General features: G+C 40.2%; 1 protein-coding gene across 1 annotated transcript in view; it reads right to left on the minus strand.

The window, feature by feature from the left end:
• LOC103597914 (1-phosphatidylinositol 4,5-bisphosphate phosphodiesterase epsilon-1-like) overlaps positions 1–24240 on the minus strand; it is a gene marked incomplete at its 3' end in the record, with an annotated part of 140943 nt that overhangs the window by 82397 nt on the left and 34306 nt on the right. Inside the window, 1 exon segment of the mRNA XM_008581794.1 lies at positions 19289–19577. Coding sequence (XP_008580016.1) covers positions 19289–19577 — 289 coding nt within the window.

Genomic DNA, 24240 nt, shown 5'->3' on the forward strand with positions numbered 1-24240 from the left:
TATATATATATATATGTTGTATACATCACAAATAATCAGTCTAAATTTCCTAGACTTACACTTGATTCCCTAACATCAGAGTATCACATACTCTAATGATAGAAAATAACTCCAACTAAATGTTTCTGATGTCACACTAATTTATCAAGAGGATGGACATTTTAAAAAAAAATTAATGCTTCCTACCAGTGCTACATGAATATAATGCTCTGGAATTAACAGGAAGCATAATTCAGAAATATGAATTAGTGGAACTTAATCATAATCATGTGCCATGTAAGCTTACCTAACATTTATTTCTCTATTTCTCAACTGGATGTCTTTCAATAAATAAGAACTTATCAAAAAAAATTTTTTTCTCTTAACAATGTTTTGCAGTTTTTAACATATATGTCTTGTACTTCCTTTGTTAAATTTCTTTCTAAGTATTTTATTCTTTTTCATGCTACTGTAAATGGAATTATTTTCTTAATTTCATTTTTGGATTATTCATGGCTAGTGTACAGAAATACAATTGATCTTGTATCCTGTGACAAAGAAAATAGCATCCATCTGCTTAAGCACCTAAAATGGAGCCAAGAGGCCACCTCAGCTTGAGCTTCAGGCATGTCTTGGCTAGGAACACTTTGAACTTTTTCTGAACCTTTGCACTCAGCCACTTTGCTTTTGCACTCAGCTGTATTACATGCACTCAGCCAATCACAGGCTGCCGACTAATCACACCATGCCCAAATCAGGCAAAGGTTGAACTGTAACCAATCAGATTGTTTCTGTATGTCATTTCCTCTCCTCCAGCAATAAATATAATCTGCACATGTACTGGGGTGAAGCAATCTGAACCATTTTGGTCCAGACTGTTGCCTGCCTGATTCTAGAATCATTTACTGAGTTCTCAAACTTTCTTGTTTTATATTTCAACCAGGTAGTCATTTATTTTGGTTGATACCTGCAACCACACTGAACTCATTTATTAGTTCTAATAGTATTTAGTAGATTCATTGGGATTTTCTATAGATGAGTTTATATCATCTGATAATAGAGATAGTTTTACTTCTTTTCCAATCTGGATGCCTTTTATTTCTTTTTCTTGCCTCATTGCCAGGCTAGAAACTCCAGTATAACATTGAATAAAGTGAGCATCTTTGTGTGGTTCTTGATCTTAGGTGGAAGCCTTTCCATTGTTCACCATTATGCATGATATTAGCTGTGAGTTTTGCACAGATGCACTTTATCAGGTTGGGGAAGTTCCTTTCTATTTCTATTTTGTTTAGTGTTTTTTTTTTTTTCATGAAAGGATGTTGGATTTTGTCAAATGCTTTTTCTGTGTCTCTTGAGATAATCATATGGCTTTTGTCCACTGTTCTACTAATATGGTGTATTACATTGATTGATTTTCATGTTTAACTCTACATTCATTTTCATATAAATATGTTACATGTTTAAGTACAATCTAACTGAAAACAGCTTTGTACAAGACAAACATTTATCCTCTATTTAAAATTCTGGCACTTACTTGGACCTGTGCACTGGACAAGAATAAATGGCAAACTGGAATGTGACTATAACCATGACTTCAAACCACAAACACTATTATTTTTAAAAATTATGTTTCTTTTTAAAAAGGAAACATGCTTTTTTCAAATTAATGTTGAACATGCACTTTTTGTTTATTATAATCATTTTCAACGCTTAATGATATAAGCATCAATTAAAATATCTCTAAGACTTAAAAGAAAACCAGTACATGACATTTCTGATTTAGAACTATTATTACAGAAATGGCCTATACCAGACTTTGGGTAGGTCAAAGTCACTTACCTTAATAAAAAAAACACACATGGACCTAAAAACTCTTTTTCCTCATAAAAGGCAACAGTACTAGCACTGATAATATTACTTGCTAACATTTATAGAACCTGTCACTCAGCTAAGTACTTGCAAAATTTTATTTAAGTATCTTATTTAGTCCTACCAGCAACTCTAAGTACAATAAGTATTCCATTTTATAGTCAAGGAGACTCAGAGAGGTTAAGTAACTTGCCCAAATATTCATAGGCAGCAAGTAGTGAGGCCAGAATTCTGAACCAGACCCACATGACTACAAAGCCTATGCTTTTAACCATTTCTTGTAGTTTGGTACCAGACTTTATGTGCAAATTCAAAATTGTTCATTTCTCCTTTCAACTGAAATGGGCCCCGAACCTGTTAGGTCATAGGATTTGCAGTGTTCCACTTGTTGATGAAATGCTATTACGAGTCAAGTACTCCTTGAGTCCTTACTCTATGGATTCATCCCAGTAGTAAGCAAGTCTGCACAGGAACTGCTCAATATTGAATTATGCTGTTAATGATTTTTTTAACTATGTCTGATGATTTAAGTAGAAGATCTTTACTGACAAAGTCAAATCCACCTGCAACAGCAAAAAATCGCTATGCCAAAATGGCTAATGATACATTTGGGGGCATTATGAGTGGGTATATTACTACCACCATAGAGTTGTTATATGGAGTGAGCTTGGTATTCTACAACTTTAAACCCAACAACAAGAGCCTTCCTGGAGTCCTACCTCAGGAGACTACACTACTGTGGCTTTTTTCTTGACTATCCAGCCATGGTGCTGGTTTCTGGGCCTCCTTGCAGCCCCCAGCCTGAACTCACAAGTTCTCCGTGCTCTGCTCATCTCTCTTTCATCCTAAAAAAGCTCATCACAAGTTGTAACCATCACAGCTAAGCAGATGGCCTGCAAATGTGCAACTCTGCTTTTCACCTCTCACTGTGATCCAATCCTGATGCTTCTTTTGGGAGAGTCTACTGGAATGTCGCAGCATCTCAAAGTCAAGATTTTCAAACTGGATCTAACTTTTCATGTTCTTTTCTATAGCACCACCTTCAGTTCCCCAGGTCTAAAATCTTGGAGACATTTGTTATTCCCCCATCTCCTGGGCTAAGTTGCAGTCCATTCATTCAGTTTTCTCAAGAATTGGGCCCCTATTGCTTTCTCTTAACTCCCACCTGCATGCATGTTTGCAACAACATCCTGACTGTTCTGTGCTACAAAAGACCAAAAAGAATCCATATGAAACCCCCTTTAGGAAAAAGTCTAGGGCCATTAATAAGGCCATTTGGCTCTGTGAGATGATGTCCATGATGGCAGTGGGAAGTGGGAGAAGGATGGAGGCCAGCCCAATGAAATGACTAAAGAAAACATATACAGGTATGGCCAGAGACCTCACGTTCCCTTCCTGAGGTCAGTGTCTCTCTGATTTGGCATAAAACAGTCATAGGATCTTGAAGAACAGCTGTTAGCCTCTCTGTGGGTGAGACTGAATGTTACCGACAAAGGAGATGTTGGCTCCCACAGCTGGACATAAACAGCCCAGGCTGCCAGCACCTGGTATCCATGACCCCTCTGCTGCACTGCTGCCAGCTCTCACTCTGCAAACCAGGGGTACAGGCCTGGGAGTCTTGAGCACCATCATTCCCTGCAAATGCCTCCACTTACTGGAAGCCTCCCCGTGGCTCCACATCAAATAAAGGAGAGTGCTCAGGGACAAGGGCTCTGAAATAACAGACCAGTGAGTATTTAGGACTTCAAACAGTGAAAGATGTACAGATGATGGGGTACAAGAGAAAACCCCCAAACATCTTATCAGTGGAAAGGGCTTGAGGTATTTTAAAGTTGGACCCAAGTTCAAATCCATGTTTAGCTACTCCCTAGTTGCTTAACCCTGTAATTAACCTCTCAGAGTACAGCAGGCCATCTAGTCAACTTCCTATGAACTCCCAGCGAAAGGGAGTATAAAACATCACTGAAGATATGAGATGATGGTGCAAATCAATTTTCCTAAACTACTCACAAGTAAAATATCCTATGTGGCTAGAATGAATACTTTGGCACACCTCTGAGGTTGGAAGGGGGGAGGGATCACCATGTCACCTTCTAACAGTCTGCCAAAACAGACTAAGCCTAACCACAGGGCTCTGGGTTAGTAGACTGGGCAGGCAACTTGGGGCCAGAAGAGAATAGCTCAGGATAACAGAGAGGCTAAAGCCACCAGCCATCTTCCCTCTTCTCAGTCTCCTCAAATAATTGAAATTTGTAGGGGAACCAACTTACAGCCTCTAAGTCTCACTTTGCTCATCTTTGAAATGGGGATCATAATTCTACCTCACCAGGTTGTTTTGAGACTTACGTGTTACTTAAAACACTCAGCACAGTGGCTGGGCCATTCATGGGAGGCTTATATGTTTCCTTTTCATCTCTGGGCAGGTTACCATATCCACTGGGAGTGTGTTAATATTTACCTGTTTATAATCACATGAGAGCTGGCAAAAGGGGGAAAAGGTCATCAATACACATAAGACATGTGGCTCTCTGAAGTCCTAATTACTTACTGGTCTGTTATTTCTGTCAAGGTGATTTCCTTTTTGTCTACAGTTACAGATATAAATATAAAAATACAAGGAGATTATATTTTTTGACAGCTGGTGGATCGTATCTAATTACTCTGTAATCCCTTCACCTGAAGGGACCCAACTGGCTGGCCCCTGCTCTCTCTAAAGAAACAATCATCAACCAGACCTGCCTTCTGGCCACCATGAGTGGCTTTTAGCATTGTTGAGTATAGACCATGGGCCCCAAAGGAAACCCCCAAACCTAGTATCAATGGAAAGGGCTTGGGTATTTTAAAGTTGATCTTGAAATGGAATGAGACCATGGGATTGGAGATAGAAGGCAGGGAAGAAAAGATTAACATTGCATCTTCAATAAGGGGCATAGCCAGGACTTGAACACAGGTTTTCATTTGGGGATTTTTTTTTAAAAATGCACATTCTGACTCATGAAATCTCAGGTAATGCCTGGGATTCTGCTGGTTCTAGGACCATGTGTTCAGTTGCAAAATGGTTGGTGTTGGTAAAGCACTTAATACAGTTTGTGCCATGAAGTACCTGATTCAATAAATGGTAATTACTACTGTTGTTGTTTTTATTACTTGTAGTTACTGAGCTGCATATAGCTCTCAGAAATTGGGAAGTAGGATTTGGTTTAGAAGTCAGTTTTTTGTGTACTTGATTGGCTCAGATCAGTGCCTCAGGGTTAAAAGACTGATTCGAGTAGACTGGGTGAACTGACCACACCAAACTTTTGAAGGCGCCTTCTAGGCTGAGGATTAGACTTCAAGGTAGAGCAGAACAAACAGGGTGAAAGGGATCCGAGACCTGGGGCTCTCCGAGGAGAGGTCAGAAGGTTCTGGAAGGGACATGGCAGTCATGCAAGCAGACTCTTCTCAGATTCCTGGTTTAATCTCTCCAAGTCCAGACACTCAGGGCAGAAGCAAGGAAGAGAATAAGAACTGGAAGTCCTACAAATGGAATCCTCTGGCAAGGCCGGCCTGTGACCTGCTTTTGATAAATGAGATAGGAAGTCTGTGCTTTGTGGAACATGCCTGCTTCAGTACACCTGTACACCCTTGCCTTCCCCTTCCCCTCCCTTTCCCTTCTTCCACCCCTTTTCCCTCCTTCTCTTCCTTCCATCCTTTCTCTCTTTTCTTTTGAAAGGAAAATTTTGCATTAAAAAATTCTAGCTTTCGGATTCCTGCACTGGTCAGCCGCAAAAAAAAAAAAAAGAAAATCCAGCAGCTTTCTCATGGCTGAGCTAGAGAAGGAGAGGAGAAAAGGATTTGCCTGTGCATTACCAAACTGAATGAGGCAGGAAAACCGGAGAGACCTCTAGGGCAGGTGAGGTGCTGCCTATGGCTGGTGCACCTTGGAATTGTGGCATGGGCTGGGTGTGGATGGGAGAAATAAACCCTGAAGTCAAGTGCCAGGAAGAGCTGTTGTTCCAAATCTCTGTTCTCCTGAGGTTTGCCCTGACCCAGGGCCCAGCACAACTCCAGACCAGGCGCTCTTCCTTAGAGTCCCCTCTGTGTTCCCTCCCTCCCGACAAACCTGACCGCTCTAGCTCCATCCTGCAGCAAAGGCTTTGTTCTTGTCCATCTCCACTTTCCTTTCGACAGCATTCTGATCACTTTATATCATTAATCCATTTATTTTATCCCATTATAAATCTCTTAGGCAAGTATCTGCAGTGATCCGTTTTTGCAGGTAAGATGATGAAACTCAGGAAGAGAGGAGTCAAGTAATCTTCCTCAGATCACACAGTTTATATGTGGTACATCTGGGATTTGGGTTTGTCTGTCACCAGACCACATTCTTAATCACTAATCTTCGCCTACTGTGCATCACACTACAGTATAATCACCTGTCCACTCCTAGAGTTAAGAACGGTGCTTCTTTTTTTAAATTTTCTTATTTTATTTTTTTTATTGTGTTCATCCCTTGCTAGAACAGGGCCACGACAGGCACTCTGTAAATGTTTTCCATATTGTGCTATATTATATTATATTTCTTAGATGTAGACTAGAGGCAGGCTAAGAATTCCATAGTAGCTCTGAACTAGTTCAAATCCTGCTGCTGTGAGCACTGGATTGTAACCACCTAGGAATTGGTTCTTAGCCGCTCTATGCTTTGGTTTCCTATCTCTATGCCGATCTCCACTTTTTAATAGATTGTGAACATCAGGGAATTTAGGGTACTGTTTTATTCTTCTTCAATCCAGCTCCTTCCACTGTCCCCAAACAGCGTCTGGCATAGTGTTTGGCCCACAGCAAGCACTCAGTTGACTACTTATTGAATGACCATTCATAATTCTCTAATCTGCCTCACCAATTTTTCTTAATGGGATTAAAAAAAAAAAGCATGTGAAAATTATGCCATTTAACTATTAGGGGGAAAGAGACACAAAGTTACACTACACTGTGCATACAGAAAACAAACTAAATTATTAAGCTGGGAAGAGTAACACAGGATATTGAAAATAGAAATCTAGGTTGGGAACTTACCAAGAGCCCATCCATGGAAAATGTGAATGCTCTCTGGAACTTTTCCAACCCGGTCCCTGAATCTGTAACACACTTTCAAAAGGTCTAACTTGAGCTTTGACATCCCATTCGCAGAAAAAAAGTACGTGATATAGGTTCAGAATGCCATCCACTTGTGGGTTTGCAACTGCAGTGTTAAGACATTTCAGAATAAGGAAAAGGTGAAGCACAAGGAAAGTCTCTGATCAGACTTGAGCTAAGCAGCCGAGACAAGACATTAACCCACTTGACGACCCTTGAGGCCTCCAGCCTTTCCCCTTGGATAACTCTGAAAGGAATCCAACAAGTTCCAGTTTGGGCAGGGGTTTGTTTATTCTGCTTGGTTCAAGTCAGGGCTACGGATCCCTAATGGTTTTAATGTCCCTAAAGGTTTTCCACATTTGGGCAAGATCTATGCTTTACGTAAGCCCAGAGGAAGCCTTGCTCCCAGCCCCTCTGGCTGATCCGATTTGCTGAGAGCACTCAAATGCCTGCACTCAGGGGAGACATTTAGCAGCAACTAGCACCCCTTGGCACGAGCTCGGAGATTTAATACAATGGTGCCATGTTGCAGTAAAAAACACCTCCATTCTTAACCAACTATAATTTTTGTTACATTGCATTTTTCTCCCAATGATGCTAAAATTTCAAGAGTAGTCCTTTTTCTGCAACCGGTGCCTTGTGCTAATGAAAACTAAGCGGGTTCACACTGACTTCTGGCCCTTTACTTTGAGCACACCAATTCCTAATCCAGGAAAAATCATTCAGGTTTGTAATTGCCACCTTCCTTCCTACAGAGGGTGCCTCCAGGCTACTGGCCCTAACATGGCACTGTTAGTCTGACTTTCCTAAAATTCAACCTGCTTAAGAGCCTGCAATGGCTCCCTAATGCTTTAGGTTCAAACTTTCACCTCATTCTCTAAATTGTAACCACACCTACCAAATGAACCCTACCTCTCATCATATCCACGGTATCATTTCCTTATCATCCCCCAGGCACTGCACACATTCCACCTGGTTGCACTTTATCTCATATGCTTTCCCAGTCTGGGATGCCTCCTGTATTTCCCAGGTAGACTCCAACCAGAAGCCTGTTCCACAATGTCCTCTGTATGTTTGGAACTCTTCTCTCCTTTGTCCTAACTCCCAGTTCAGCCTCCAAGATCCACAAAGTAACGTGCTCCACAGCATGTGTGAATTACAAAATACAATCCAGGGGTCACAGATGGGGATGCCTGCATGGCTAGGCAGGTAAGAAAATGAGGCCTGAGCTGAGATGGAGAGACCATGCAGAGGTGGGACCAGGTGTTGGATACAGAGCTGGTTTGTTTTACCTGGGGGTGGTTAGCATGGGTCTGTGCAAGCTCATGGGGCCAAGGGACAATGGTGGTCCAGGGTTGCCAGAGAAGCCACGACTCTACATTTTAATGCAAAATTTCCAAATTTTTAGAATACTGCAATTGTCAAATAAAAACACGCATGGACTGGATTTGGCCCATAAGGAACAAGTTTTTGCTCTACTGGTTTAAGCAAAACATTGCTATGACTCACAGTACGCAGCGAGTTTTGTGTGGTGTGGGCGAATATTAACATCCCTCTGGGCCTGGAAGGGGAGGGTCTTCAATCCCTCTCTTCTAAGTCCAACTTCTTGGAGTACAGTTCCCAGGAAGTAGAGAGAATTGGGTTACTAGCCATTCCTCCTTTTCCCAATTATGCAGCACCTTCAGCTAATACCTTCTTGGTCTTTATTTCAGAAAAGTTGTTTATTTTCAGATTCAATATCCGTGACAGTTTCAAATGTGAATATTTTTATTGGGGGTACAAAGAGGGCTGGAAGGGGCAGTGCAGTGGAGGCATCTCTAGTTTATTTTCATCAGAATCATGCTTTTGCAGCATAAATCTTACTGTGTCACTACTTTTGCTTAAAACTCTCTGATGGCTTCCCGTTGCTTCTAGAGCCCTTCACAAGAGTCTGCATTATCTGACATTTTGTTTTGCCTACCTGTGCCTCAGTTTCTTCCTATGTAAAAATGTGAGGCTTAAATTAGAAAATACTTAAATGCTCGTCATAGTGGCTGGTACACAGTGAGCGCCCAATACCTGTTAGTGCTTGTCATTCTGACTTCTCCAGACTTTCTCGGCATAGCAAACCCTCCTGCTCTCCACCCAAACCTCAAACTTGCCATACTCCCTGCTGCCCCTGGGCCTTTGTACATGTGATTACTTTGGCCCAGACACTCTTCTAGCTCCTCTTTTCTTACTTACCATTGATTTGACCATTAGCCCTCAGCTCAAACGTCACTGCCTCAGGGAAGACTTCTCTGCCTGAGTCGAATCCCCCTTGGAGAGGGTCTCACATAGCCATGTCCATATCCCCTGCAACATGTACCACAGTTACAATTTGTCATTTATGTTTGTGATTATTTAATTCCCTATTGGTCTTTAAGCTCTATGTGTGTAGGGACAATGTTTGTTCTACTCCTACATAGGTATTTAATAAACACTTGTAAAATAAGTGAATTTCCACCATCAGTGGCCTCTTCTGGATGTGCTGTGTGTGATAACTGCAGGGAAGAGGATCTTCCCCAAAGCTATAGGGGAAATGGGGAATCCTCTCCTGGCTTGAGGACCATAGAGTGAAAGGCACCATCAACCCTTTGCTCGGGGAAAAGACCCCAGACCCTCCAAAGCAGGGCTAATGCGGATGTTTGGGCTATACCTTCCTTCTTTTCCTTTTCTCATTTCTCAACAGTGTGGGCCCACTTTGCAGAGACAACACCCACAGGAGCACTTGCCAACTGGCCCAGAGGTGTGAGGGCACTTGGGACAACCATAAAAATTGATCAGAAAGAAATCATTCCATGGCAGTCTACTTCATTGCAGGCCAATTAATACCTTCCAACTGGGCAGGACCTTCCTGTTCAGAGGCCAATGAAGACCAAAGGTATAAATGTTCCTCATATGGCTCTCAGAGGCCTGCCTTTTGCCACCTACCTTCATTCACACATGGGACAGGGATGGGGCCAGCTCAAATGATTTCTGTAAATAATGCTTAAAAAATATGCATAGTTACTGCTGTTAAATTAACTTTTGATGTTGGTGATGCTCATGGGATCGAATCACATGCCTTCCAACATTCCTTCCTGGTTTTAGTACAGGTAATGTGTGTTAGCCTGGAGTTGTGTGTATGTGTTCACGTATTCGTTCATTCATTCACTCAACAAATATCTTCTGAGCCCTTTCCACTGGCCAGGCACTGTGTAGCTTCTATTGCCACATTCACTTGGTCCATCAGCTAAAAGGAGCTGCTGCTTCTTCTCTCTGATTGACTCTGTGCTATGACTATGCAGCTGTAGGTGGGAAGATCCCCAACTACCCTCATAGGTGCCCACATTGAAGAATGGAAGGATATCACTTCAACAGATATCCTCGAAGTCCTCAGAGGTCTCTAGGGCAAGGAAGCAGCAAGTATGTGGGAAAATCATCAATTTTGTAGTCAGATGGACCTGTGTTCAAATCTTGGGTTCCCTGTTGTACTGTACATATGTACATGTGCACATGCGCACATACACACACACTCGCACCCCTGGTATAAGACAGGACATAGGATCCCTGAATGGGAGATAATACTGGAATGTTTCCTAATAGTTAAGAACATGGGTTTAGAAATCAGACAGGCTTGGGATCAAACACTGGCTTTGCCCCTACTAGCTTGTCAACCCCAGCTGAAGAGTTTGGTTCTAGGATTTGGCAGTCCATCAGCCCAGATCTTGTGAGTTGCCGGGGTCTCTGAAACTTTTTGTACTCTCTGTTTCCCTCCATGTTCCTAGATCATCCATAGCAATATCTATTTGAAATAAATTTTTGGGGGCAGAGTGTGTGTGTGGGGGGGAGCTCGCTGGTACTGGGATCCACCCTTGAGATTGAGTTTGGTGTTATAACACCATGCTGTAACCAATTGAGCTAACCGGCCAGCTGTCGAAATGGATTTTAGAGGAGTTTGCTTATTAATGCAAAAAGACAACTCTGGGTATAGACAGGGGTGAAATACCCACCATTGCCCAAACACCTTGGGTGCAAGGTGTATCTGGAGACTACAGAATTCACAAATTCACAAATAGTGCCTCAGGGGTGCTGAAGTATACATTTGTTTGGGCCTTCATGGAATTACTTGTGGACTTAATATTATAGAAAACATTTTCTTAAAAAGTTCATTGTTGAAATATGAAGCTAAAAAGACTTAACATACTAAATATGTATTTCCAGTTAACAAACATTTTAGACTTTCCTGAAGATGGTAAAATCTTCTGTTAGAATTCAGTCCATCAAAAACTAAACTCCCTTAAAAATGACTCTTTACTACTTTAACTGTACTACTAATTTCTTCATTGTTTCTTGGCTTGAAGATTTAATTCCAACAGAAGTTTAAATAATGACTCAGACTATCTTGAGATATTCTTTTTTTCCTCTTAAATATTTGCTACTGACCCACATGTTATTATAAACAGATTATAAGCATATTTCATTATGTGCTATAAATGTTCCCATAGACAAGAATTTTCATAGCTTATTTAAATGAGTTTTAGTTATCTAAAACAATAAACAATTTAGAAACACTCAAAAGGATTAATTTCATGTACTGAAAAATATCTTTTTACTGTAATAAGTAATTCATCATCATAAAAACATAAAAATTTTAATTTGAACACTAAATTTTGTACCAATCATAGATTTTTAGACAAGGCTTCCAATACCATGAATAAATCCTTAGTATCTTTTCTACTCTGGAGGGAATAGAGATGGTATCAGATGAGAATAAAGTAGAAACAATAGAAGCTTCATAATACAGGTCACAGCTTGTTTTTCCTGGTTAAATGCCTCTTCACATTTCTCCAGGTTTAATGGTTTAAGACTTCAGACGTCACTCAAGATGGTACAGGGACTTCCCCCTGGGCCTCTCTATCCTATGTTTATTTCAACCATAACATTTACACCATCCTAAAATTGCACATTTATTTGTCCATCTCCTTCACTTGCAGGTAAAGTCCTTGAAAGTAAAGACTGCATCTTGTTTTCTGTTATACCCTTGGCACACAGTAGATGCTCATCAAATATTGGTTAAATGAATGAATGAATGAATGAATGAATGGCCTAATGCATGGAAACTAAGAAAAATCTAACTAAAGGAGTTACACAGTGACAGTCCCCAGCCACTAGATACTTCCTCTCAGGTGTATCTCAGGTGTATAAGTTGCTAGTGCTCTGGTCCCACAGCCAGGAAGTACTGTAGGGCACTTTTCCTTCTTGTGTGTGTCTATGACTGATCTAACAGCAGAACCTCTGAAGTAAGAACAGTGGAGGGCTGGCATTTCAAGGTGCTACAATAAACGGTGGCAGCACTCATAATTACCATCATCATCATCACCATGATCGTCATCCTCAGCATCACCATCACCATCATAAGATTTACTAAACACATATCAGGTACCAGATACTATGCTAAGTTCTTTATACACGTTATCATACTTAATCCTCAAAACAACTCTACAAAGTTGCTGCTCTTATTCCCATTTTTCAGATGCAGAAACAGAAGCCTAGAGAAGTCATCTACTTAAGATGACACAGTGTTGAAGTCAAGACTCAAACCCATGAGAGAATGATGCTCATGTTCAATTTCTCTTCACCATGAAGCAACTCAGTGGCTGATATTTCTGATAGGGCAAAGAGCCTAAAATAACACTTGTCTTATTCATTCTGAGCCCCTCGCCCCACCATACTTCAACAAAACCTCTGGTCCTCCTCTCTTCTGCCCTCTTTTCATTTGAACGTGAGGCCCAAATGGTAAATGAGGAGGTAGAATCCATCAGAATTTTCACATGGGCTCCAAATGCTTCCTTTTAAAAATTATAAATGGAGTATGTGCACATAAAAATTAAAATTCAAACAGTACAGTGGGTAGAAGATGACAAATAAAACACCTCTCTTGGAGAAAACCAGTTCTGTATGTTTCTACATCTATTCTTTGGCAATTATCTCCCTACTCTAAAAAAAGAAATTATGTCCCTATTATTTTATATACTCCCTTTTAAGAAGAATGTATTCATTCAATGAAAGATGAAAAATTTGGGCCATTCTTCTAATCACCGCAAGTTATATTCTTTAGTTTTCTTTTTCTATTAATAACCTTTTCAGCTTTAAATACTGTTCTTAATTCTCTCTCTCCACCTTCCAATTCAAATTTGTTTCTTGACTTCCCCAGGGTAATCTATCTGCTCTGTGTCCTTCTCTAATTCAACCTACCTCTTTCAAGATAATTTTATATTCCAGTTTATTTTTCTGGAACATTTAATTACCAACATTGAAAAATCAACTTTTAGGACTATTTTTCACTTTAAATACTCAGCAACTTTTGGAGGGAAGCCTTGGAATCTAATTGCTGTTGTTCCTTTGGGTATCAAGTTTCAAATAACTATCTTGCAAACGAATTTTTAGAATATGGCCCATTCTAAGTTTTAGTATCCAAGATTTGATGTTTTATGATCAGCTCAAATATAGAAACCCCAAGTGCCTGTGTGGCATTGTTGTCCTCACCAGTCACCTTCCTGAATTCATTGATTAGGACTTAACCGGTATGTATTACCTGATTTATTTTTCCCTTCCTTCCTTTCTTCCTTTCTTTCTCTTTCTTTCAAAACTTTTGCTGAGAAATAGGATAGAATTTTTTCTTTTCATAAACTAGTTTCTTGGAGCAAAATTAGGGCACATAAAAGAATTGAATGCAACCAGTCTCCCAGCTCAAACGAGATGCATTCACACCTGGGCATGGAATGCCATGTTTAGGTCACACCTGGTCACAGGAGTCACATTCCTTGGTCACAACTTGTGTGGAGTCATATTCTTAGGTTACATCTGGGTGTGGAATTACACTCCTGGATGATACCTGACCACCTGTGGTCCCAAGACAGAGGGCTTTTGTCCTGTGCCCATCAAATTTCCTTTCCCCATGACCTACTGCCACTGTCTTCAACTCAGTAGTCCAGCACTTTATGAATCCACTTTAGGTGGTAAGGGCTACTTCAGTACACCTGAAAGTTAACATTACATTTTCTCTGGAATGAGAAATATTATTTTACAAGCTGAAGACTTCCAGATGCGATCTTTTACATTCTTCCCATAGGTGACCCAGCACCATGCCATGGTAGGTATCTGATGAATACTTTTTATTTGATTAACTGGTACAGAAACTTACCCTATATTACATTTAAGCATACTTTTAAACATCACTAAAATAAGTTCTAGGTTACAAAACTAGTATATCAGGGTATCTCTTTAAATAAACTGAAATATGGGAATTAGAACTATGTACTTGCCTTTCCTGCCTGGTAGGCATGAGAAGGGTAATTGCTTTGATAATGAGGAAGTCAACTGAGACAGCCTTTATAAACTAAATTATTTATGAGGTATAGTCATGCAATTCAAATGTGTGTGAGTATTCCTACTATGACTTCTTGTTTTTAAATTCAAAGCTATTAACTTTAGGAAAAGACACAAATAGAATATATTTATCACACTGAAAGAAAATAAGTTGAAAATTTATTAGACTTTTCTATCAGAAACAAAATATCCCCTATTTTCAAATAAGAATATTAAATTTGTAAGGCACTTTCTGTTTTCATATTAATATTCTCTTTACAGCTTATATATGACCAATAACTTTAATATAGTTATTCTACACACAGGCATACTCAAACTGATTAAAAATGAACAGTGGAGTTTTCTTTTGTACTACATGATTTAAATATCAGTAACTAAGCTTAGTCCTGGTTACATGTAATATTTAATCTTTTAATTCACAAACTGTACTCAGCAACAATTTGAGAAGGAAAAATTGAGTTTAATGCACTAAATTTATTATATTGGCTGGTACAATATGCACATCTGAAAACACTTAGCCGTGTTATTTGAAAAATCTTATTTATCATTTTATTTTTCTAATTTTGCTATTTCAGTGCTTTATATAACCATCAATTACCTCACTTTTTCCTCTCCATTTTTACTTTGTCTTTCTTTTATAATTTTCAGTAGGTAAAAGACTGAAGAAAAGAAACAAAAGCAGGTAATGGATTTGAAAACTTCTTCCTGATTATTGAAGTCAATAATTCTTTTGACTGCCACTGCTATAAGGTGTTGGTCCTGTGATTCCAACAAGGCTAATGGGGAGAGGGAGAAGGAGACAGATATGGGAAGGAGAAAGATCTTAACTGCATGAAAGTAGTGGACATCCCTGACCGCATGGTATAAGCTCTCAGTTTTTCCATTTTGAGACAGCACACTCTTGTAACCAAGGGCACACCTAGCTGATCAATGCTTCATATCAGAAAATGTCTCTCGTCATTTGGCAAACTTTCAATTTAAAAGACAGACCACCCTCAGAGGCCCTGAAGGCAAAAACCAGGCATATTTGTGTACTGATTGCTGGCTGTCTTTCTGTACCAACCCACAGACTGTGGTAAAGCTGTCATACTGCAGAACTCTCGTCCATCCAGCCTTGAGTTACCAGTTACTGACTTGTAAACGATCAATTGGTTGGACATTTTCTTCTCCTGTTCTCACCTACTGAAGGCTGCTGCAAGCCCCGTCTTGTAATCACTTGTAACCACCTCCAGAAGATGAGTTCCTCAATTCTTTCTAACATCTTACTAGACTTGGGATGGAAATGCTACATAACACGGCCTTATTTTTTTTTTTTTTTTCCAATTTTCTATTGTGGTAAAAAACCATGTAACATAAAATTTACCATCTTAACATTTTTAAGTGTACAGTTCAGTGGTATTAAGTGCATTTATATTGTTGTGCAACCATCCTACCATCGATCTCCAGATCTTTTTTCATCCTACAGAACTGAAAATCTACACTCATTAAACACTAGCTCCCCGTTACTCCTTCTTTCCCCCTCCCCCAGCACCTGGCAACCACCCTTCTACTTTCTGTCTGTATGATTCTGACTGCTCTAAGTACCTCATATAAGTGGACTCAGACAGTACTTGTCTTTTTCCTCCCTTCTTCTTTTCTACCTTCCTCAATTCCATTTAATCCACTTCAAACATGACTTCTCTCACGCAAGAGGTCATTCTTTTGACCCTCTTCCTTTCCCTTTCTTTCTGGGAAAAAAAAAAAAATTAAATCTTGCAGTGCCTCCTTCTGCCCTTCCTCATTCCATTTAAAAGCATCCCATTAAAAAAAAGCGGGGTGGGGGGGAGTAACTGGGATGATTTTCTAATCCTTTCATATAGGTATGAGTTTCAAAGTGTAATTAACCCTACAAAGAACTATAGCTGCCGACATCTAAAGTCTCTAAAATAGCTAAAAGTTCTTCTCAAAATCTCCATAAAAGTTTTAACTCTTTACTCATCTTTAATTATTTCCCCTCAACAAGAAATGTGCTTTAACTTACTCAAATTGCTTTTTCTTGAACGCTGATTCTCAGCACTCCAATAATAGTGTTTTTCTCTTATTCCAAGGGAATTGTGCAGATTTCAACTGTTACGGGTTAAAAAAGTCTTTGAGGACTAGAGTCTGGGAGCCAAATTACAACATTTAATACTGTTTCTCCAGGAAAGTGTTCTAAGTTCCACAAAGCTCCTGAGAAATGAACTTCTAGAACACAACTCATTTATAAACTGGAGGTTAAGTGTGTATTACACACTCCCCATAGATTTTCATTAGCAATTCAAAGCTGAAAGCAGTTGGCCAAATCCGTGCCACAGGACATACACTGAACAATAAAAGAAGCAGAAAACCAAATCACAGCAGCCAGCATGTCCTCCAGATCCCCTGTCACAGTATATGGCCATCAGAGCTCAAAACTACTAGCCAATATGCCAATCCTACAGATTTTGTGAACACTCTGTGACTATGAGGACCCGTTTGTGTTTTTAAAAAATTTTTTAATTTAATTTTTTAAATTGACATATAAAAATGGTATATATTTATCATGTACAGTCTGATGCTTTGAAATATGTAAGCACTGTGGAATGGCTTGATTGGGCTAATTAACATATATTCTACCTCACATACTTATCATTTTTTGCAGTGAGAAACCTATCTGGGTTTTTGATACATTTTCTTTCACTACATGTTGAAGAAACATAAGTTTAAGTAAAGCACAAAAAGACTTTGAAAACTATAGGAGAAGGTAATGAAGTTGAAAAGGTTTCCAAGAGAGCAAGCCAGAAGCTACAGGAATCAGTTTGGGCCAGAAGGCAACGAGCTAATCATGTTATTTAGCAGGAGCTACCTACAGAGTGTTATCAGAAACCATGAAAGAGCTGCAAAACAGAATATTAAAGCAACTCCCAACTCCTGCTTAAAATACCAACTTAAATTCAATACATTTGCTGATGATCCAGTGAGTCCCAGAGCTGGGAATGTTGATCTATGAGGTGCTAATCTGAACAAGGAAGTGCAAATAGCAATCTAGATCAAGTTGCTATCAGGGCAAAGGACACACTACCCAGCAGCCTCCTTTTTTCTCCTCATAGGTCTGTGGAAGACTGGAGGCATGCCTGTCTTAGTTGGGGAGCCTGGAGATCTGTCCTTTAGCAATTAATGACAAAGAAAGACGTTTATTGACCTTTGTTTGAGGCTTTACATTTCAGGCCACTCCATTCATTATGTAGAACATTAACTCCCTCTCTAAACTCTTTGAACACTTAGATGTTTAGGTAATGGATATGCTATCCACCCTAAGTGAATCATTGTACAATAATATATGCTATTGAGACAACACGCTGTACCCCACAAATATGCATAATTAAAAAAAAACAACCCTTAGAGCCACTTCTACATTATTTGGCATTAACACTCTGTAGTTTCATATTATTCTTTGATTACTTGATGCATGCAAATTTGCCTCTTCGTTGGGATCATAAACACCTTAAAGGCAAGTAAATCGACTGGAACTTCATTAGGATCTCTCCGAACACCTACACACTGCCGGGCACAGAGGTCGATCGACTTATCAACACAGGTCGATCGACTCTCAGGATGAGGTCCTGGCATACAGTTACAAGCATTGAAGCAATGTCAATTCCACATGCCAATCTCAGCCCAACTTCCTGGGAAGAGCACTGATGGAGAATGCAAGCTTAGCAATCTCTGGGAGCCACATCAGAGTGGAGAAACTTTGAATCCTATTTGTAAGGAAAATTGCTTACCACCTAGAGACTACAAGCTTCACCTGGTCAGGAATTATGTTTTGTTCTCTTCCCAGTACCTAGCACCTAGCAGGGGCTCAAAAAATATGTTAAATGGATGAAAAACATATGAAACCAAGTTTCTCCCCATTAGCCTCTTGGATCAGTGTTCCCACATCTTGTGTTTTTCTTCATTCATCATTTATAAGTAATCCCTAGAAGTTAAGAAGTTAAGGTGACTCTAGAAAACAAACCAACATGGCACCAAACATGGTACACAGGGAAGTGGTGGTGTTCCTCTTAGCCTTGCCCACAGGGGTGTGGAGGTGGGATAGGAGAGGTTGAGGGTCCAAGAAGAAGGTCACTGGCTCGCTAACCCTGGGTCTCAGGGTTTGCTGTGAAGGGACAATAGCTACTCTCCTCGAGAGAAATGGCCGGGTGTCAGATGGAGCTCTTGGCAGCCCCTAGGCCATGGAATGCTGCTCTGCATGGTCCCTGTCTGGCTGGCAGCTTCCTGCCAGGGACGGCTGCCAAGCAGCTTATGACAGCTGTGCAGTGCACAAGTCTCTAAGGTTCTTTGATGCACTGCCATTTCTGACCTGCTTGTCTGCTACTCATGGGAAGTAGCTGGGAAGTTCAGATGCTGAGGGACCCCATTTTCCATTGGCTTTCATTTTCAGCAGGATGCCTGCCTATCTTGTCCTTTAAGATGGTAGTCACTGGAAGATGGCTCTTGGCTTTTCTGGCCTATAGGTAACCTACTGATTCAGTTATGAAGGAGATCTCTATTTCACTCAGTTCCTGACCACTGTTGGGTTTTACTGAGAACACATAACCACACTTGTTTGCTAACATCTTATCACAGTAATTCACATCTGTCATGGACTACCTCTAGGAGAAATCACCTGTCTGAATAATTAATTAAAAAAATTAAAGATAACATTTGAGCCATTTACTTCTTTTGAAAAAAAAATCAACCTCTTATTGCTTATTATTTGGAAACTTAAGGGATTTTGGTAGGGGACCACCTTTTTATATTCTCCAAAAGCAGTTACTTTTACATATAGTCACTGATAAGTGAACTCATTTTTCCATCAGGACATGCATTAATGGTAACTTAGATTCTTCTCTGCAGTCAAAGGTGAAAGTTAAAACTGAATTTCAGACATTACCTTTTAGCATCATTCGTCCAGTGGATCCTCCAAAAGAACTGAGAAGGCCACTTCTTGCTCCTAAAGACGTAGTTGCTTCTAGGAGAGAACCGGTGATGTACTGAGATATGGAAGTCCTTTGGAGGGTGGCACGATACTCACATGTGGTGTCTTGGACACACTGCTTTAAGCACGGACCAACAGTAATCCTTCCATGGGCTGTCTCGGAGGCTGGGAGCTTTGTGAAGAAATGGAGAAGAGATCCAACTGTATCTTCTGTTTCTTCTCCCTTTCTCACTGCATTGTAGATCTGTGAATAGCACAAAGTACAGGAAGTATTAATCTAGTTTCTTAGAAAAGCAAATTAACTTGTTGACAGAATGCCAAGATGACTTATTAAGAAAGAAGGCTCAGTCGCTCTAAGCACAAACACTCTTGAGCACTGGACTCATGCATTAACCTGAACATTCTACAGACACCGTTTATTTGGAAAAGCTATGTGTAGTTATGAAATAGGCCATTCAAACAACCCCGCTATCAAACAGAGCACTTACAAGCTGTACCAACCAAAAATATATTCAGCTCAAGTTTCTCCTCCTGCTCAACAGAACAAAGCTCTTTTGCAGAGAGACAAGGGCAAACCTTTCCTTTTTGTTCTCTTGGACTCTCAAGAGTGTCCCAGGTCTGTCTGCCTCATGGAACACTTCAGTCTGACATTCATGGGGAAGCTTTTCTCCATGCTCAAACTCAAGTGAGGACGAGAGCATCATGGGTAAGGAGATTGTCTCTATTTCTCTCGTGGGCATAATCCTCCAATCCATCAGCTGAGATCAAAGTCTTTGAATCCTTTTTTCTCTTCCTCCTTCACCTCCCACATCCAAAGGATCCATTCCTGTCCTGTCTCTGTCACCATACTTATTTCCTCTCCTTTTATCACCTGAATTCACCAAGAATTAATTCAAGAAGATTAGACTATTAGAACAGGTTTCCAACCATGTCTCCAGTCCATTCTAATGCAATTGTTCAACATGCATTACACAGACCCTGCCCCATGCACAGCCTATAAAATTCAGTGTGACGGGTTATACCCTTGCTCTTATGTGTTGCTGGGCAATATCACCCTAAACTTATTTAGGTGTATTGTGAAGGCAAATAGGGATAGGGAGCTGCAGAGCATAGGACATGATTTTCTTCCCTCAGCTCCAAATCACACAGTTAATCCTCAACATACCAAGTCCCAAGCAAGTCCTTCAGAAGTAAATGCTCTAGAAGCTCAGGGAAAAGAACCCACAGTGAGGTTTGATGGCTAAGGAAGACTTAATAGGGAAGTTAGGGTTTGACTTGTACCTTGCAAAGCGGGCATGGCTCTAACTGGAGCAGCTGGGAGGCAACTAATGATGTAAGCAAGAGAGAAGAGGCTGGAAAGCACAGAATTTCTTCTAAGGACAGCCAGTAGCTGGGGCCTTTAGAGCAGATAGTAGGTGTGAGGAGTAACTGGGAAATGAGTAAGGGCCCTCAGCCTGATAAAGTAGAGGCTTGAAAGTGAAAGCAAAGAGCTTCAAACCATCAGAGGTGAGCAACCCTTGATGTTTTTTTGTTTGTTTGTGTTTAGCAGAGGAATGATGCTAAAAGGTTTTTTTTTAAAAAAAAAAGAAAGAAAGAAAGGTTACTCCGCCGCCTGTTCCGGGTTGCTGGTGGTTGGCCTGCTTGCTTTACCTCCCCAGCTGCAGTGCTGGCTCAGCAGGCCTCACTGGCTCCCTCATGCGTTCCAGCCTCCAAAGATTCCCAGTGGCTCATTCTGTCCCTTATCCAGCTTTCTAAGGTGTTCATCAAAACATCAGATCTACAAGGGATTGCAGGACCTAAGGAGTCCTTGATCATGGAAGTTTGAAAAACTCAGTAAATATTCCCCTGTTTGGACATTGCATAATAGAAAATTATAGACAATTAGAAGGGTCAGAGTAAAGAAATCTGTTTTATTTTGTTATAACTGAGTGTCTGAGTATTTCCCATATTATATGACCATGATTTTTTTTAAAAAAAACAACAGTTAGTCTGTAGATGCAGTGTTGTACCAAATGATTTGCTCTAATCTGATGGCCTTTTCTTATTCCCATCCTTGACCTCTGTGGAATCTCTGAAATACACAATCACCCATCCTACTTGAAGTCTTTCCTCTATTATTCACTGTTCCATCTCCGCCTTATTCTGTGTCTCCCCATAACTGGCCTTCAGGATAGTTATAATGCAATACAGAGGTGCCAAAAGTACCTGATGTAGGGGGATCACAAATTGGTTGGCCATGGGCCAGATTCAGCCAACAGATTGGTTTCATCTGACACATAGTGTTCTAAAATCAAGAAAGTTTACAAACACATTTGAAGTTACAGCATCTCCTGAAAAGTGGAACAATCTGGTAACACTGAGCATTCACACGTGGTGTCAGATGGCTAGACCTTCCACCGTTAGATGGAGTACAAGTTCTCCAGCTGGCACCAGTCCACAGCACTCGCTAGTTGATCATGCCTGGCCAGTATCTAGTCACCATTAGTATATGTGTTTGTGACCGCTGTCTTAATGAGCTATGGATATGGATGTAGATATATACAACACCAGGTACTGCACTACTCCAATGTGTCCTGTGTGTGCTCTTGCCTGTGCTAGTTTCTGAGAATACAGGGAAAGAGCCATAGTCTATGCTCTCAAAAGATGTTGCAAGTCACCTCCAAGAAACTATTACTAAACATATATAAATGTTATGTATATATTAAGTAATGACTCAGCATTGCCATCAGCCACTTGTTTCCAAGCCCCCAAACTTGTCTGAAGAAATAAAGGATGAAGTGCTTTAAGAATGAAGCTCTGAGCAGTCATTACCACTGCCGCACCCCCACCACAAAGAACCAGAAAGAGATCAAAAATTTCTACCAAGATCTGGACTAACACAACACAGTCCCACCAATATGGGCTGAGTGGAATTCAAGGTACTTATGGAAAAATGCTCAAGTGTGGACAAAGTGGTGGTAGACATGACTATGCTCAGGGAACATGTCAAAATTAGGTTATTATCTCTTATTGGATCACCCATGTATAACAAAGAAGAAATCATGGGAAATCCCACATATACATAGTGCATGAGAAGGCAGAATAGAACAGTCACAAGTGTGGCTCTGGAGCATTGAAGCTTCCCTGCTTCCCAGCTGTGTGACCGTGGCTTTGCCATTTTGTACCTCCATTTCCTTTTCTCCCATATGGGGAAACAATAGAATCTGCCTTATAAGGTTGTGGCTAAAATTACAAGCTTTGATACTTGTAATGTGACTAGAATAGCACCTAGAAATTAGTAAATGCTCATTAAATATTCATTTTTATGATGATCATAACAATGATGATTGTGATAGACTATAAAAATGGCCATAAATTATTTCCTTCACTCATTTGGGGCTGGCCTTGTGATTTGCTTAACCAGTGGGAATTTAACAAATGTAATACAAGCAGGGTCTTAAAAAATATTTGTGCACTGGAGCACTCTCTCTTGTTGCTTTGGGGAACTCTGCAACAACCATGTGAAGAAGCCCAAGCTAGCCTGCTGGAGGATGAGAGACCATGGCCCAGTCACCCCTGTCACCTTGGCTGATAGCAACAAGCCAGACACAAGGTGAGGCCATCCTAGATTCTAGACCACCCAATTGTCAGTCCAACCCCTACCACAGGTGCATGAGAGAGCCCAGCAGAGGACCCAGACTAGGAGGACAACCCAGCCAAGTCACAGGCTCATGGGCTAAATAAACTACTGTTGTGAGAAGTCACTAAGTTTTAGGAGTGCTTTGTTACAAAGTAAAAGTTAATTGATGCAATGATGATGTGTTGGACACAACAGTAAGTACGTTAATTACATAACAATTGAATCCACACAATTTAGGAGGCTGATTTATTTTAAGTAAGCCTAGGGAGGTAGAGAAATACAGTCAACTTTACACAGCTAGGAAGAGGCTAAGCTAGGATGGAAACCCAGGTTTCTATAGCTCCAACTCCGTGGTCCAGCTTTATCCCTTGCACTACATTTGTCACACTCACAGCCCAACAGTGGGAAAGATCATATTGTTATCTGGCAAGAGGTTTAAGTGATTCTTACACTGCTGCTATTGTTTTTATTCATGATAGTTCCTTTCATGGTCACCCTAAATTATTTTTGAAAATAGTCAAGTTATGACTAATGAATGACCAAATATGTTTCCTTTATATGGAGATTTACAGTTTTAAAAATATATAAGATTTATCTCACTTGATTAATGTGGTAATAGAAAGTGCTGAAAACTAGACAGAATACTGCCCTATATGGGCCAATATCTTTCCTGAAAGAAGGCAACATGTCACACACGGCATCCAAGACTGCTAAAAAGCTGTGTGTCCACTCAGTTATTCAACAATTAATTAATATTTACTGAGCACACACCTTGTGCCAAGCCCACTTGCTGAGTATCCAACAGTGAGGAAGAAGAGCTTCATTTTAGTGGAGAAGGCAGACAATAAACAAGAAGACCAAATAAGTGAATAAAAACTGCTGAGTATTATATATATAGTCTAGATGTGTTTTGGCTATAGATTCTATAGGATTTGCTGAAGTTGTCAGAAATAAGGAAAGGAAAAGAGTCAAGATTTCTATATTTGGTCATTGTTAAGTTCTTGTAGATTTAAGATTTACATAAAGAACTATAGATCAAGGCTGTAATCAGCACCCCTCACAGCTCCTAGGTTTAACCACCACTGTGAACTGTGAATGGATCCTTTCCACAGAATTATACTCCGCCCATCGTAGCAGGTACCGTGGGATGACATGGCTTGGAGTCATGTGAGCAAAATGACCTTGATACAATGAAGCTACTTACAGAAAAACAAGCAGTGCTTAGACAACACTTGAAGAAACACTTAAAAAACATTTGCAGTTCCTTGTGACTCAAGAAAGAGAGGTG

Source organism: Galeopterus variegatus, unplaced genomic scaffold (genome assembly GCF_000696425.1).
Source record: "Galeopterus variegatus unplaced genomic scaffold, G_variegatus-3.0.2 Scaffold2467, whole genome shotgun sequence".
Classification (NCBI taxonomy): Eukaryota; Metazoa; Chordata; class Mammalia; order Dermoptera; family Cynocephalidae; genus Galeopterus; species Galeopterus variegatus.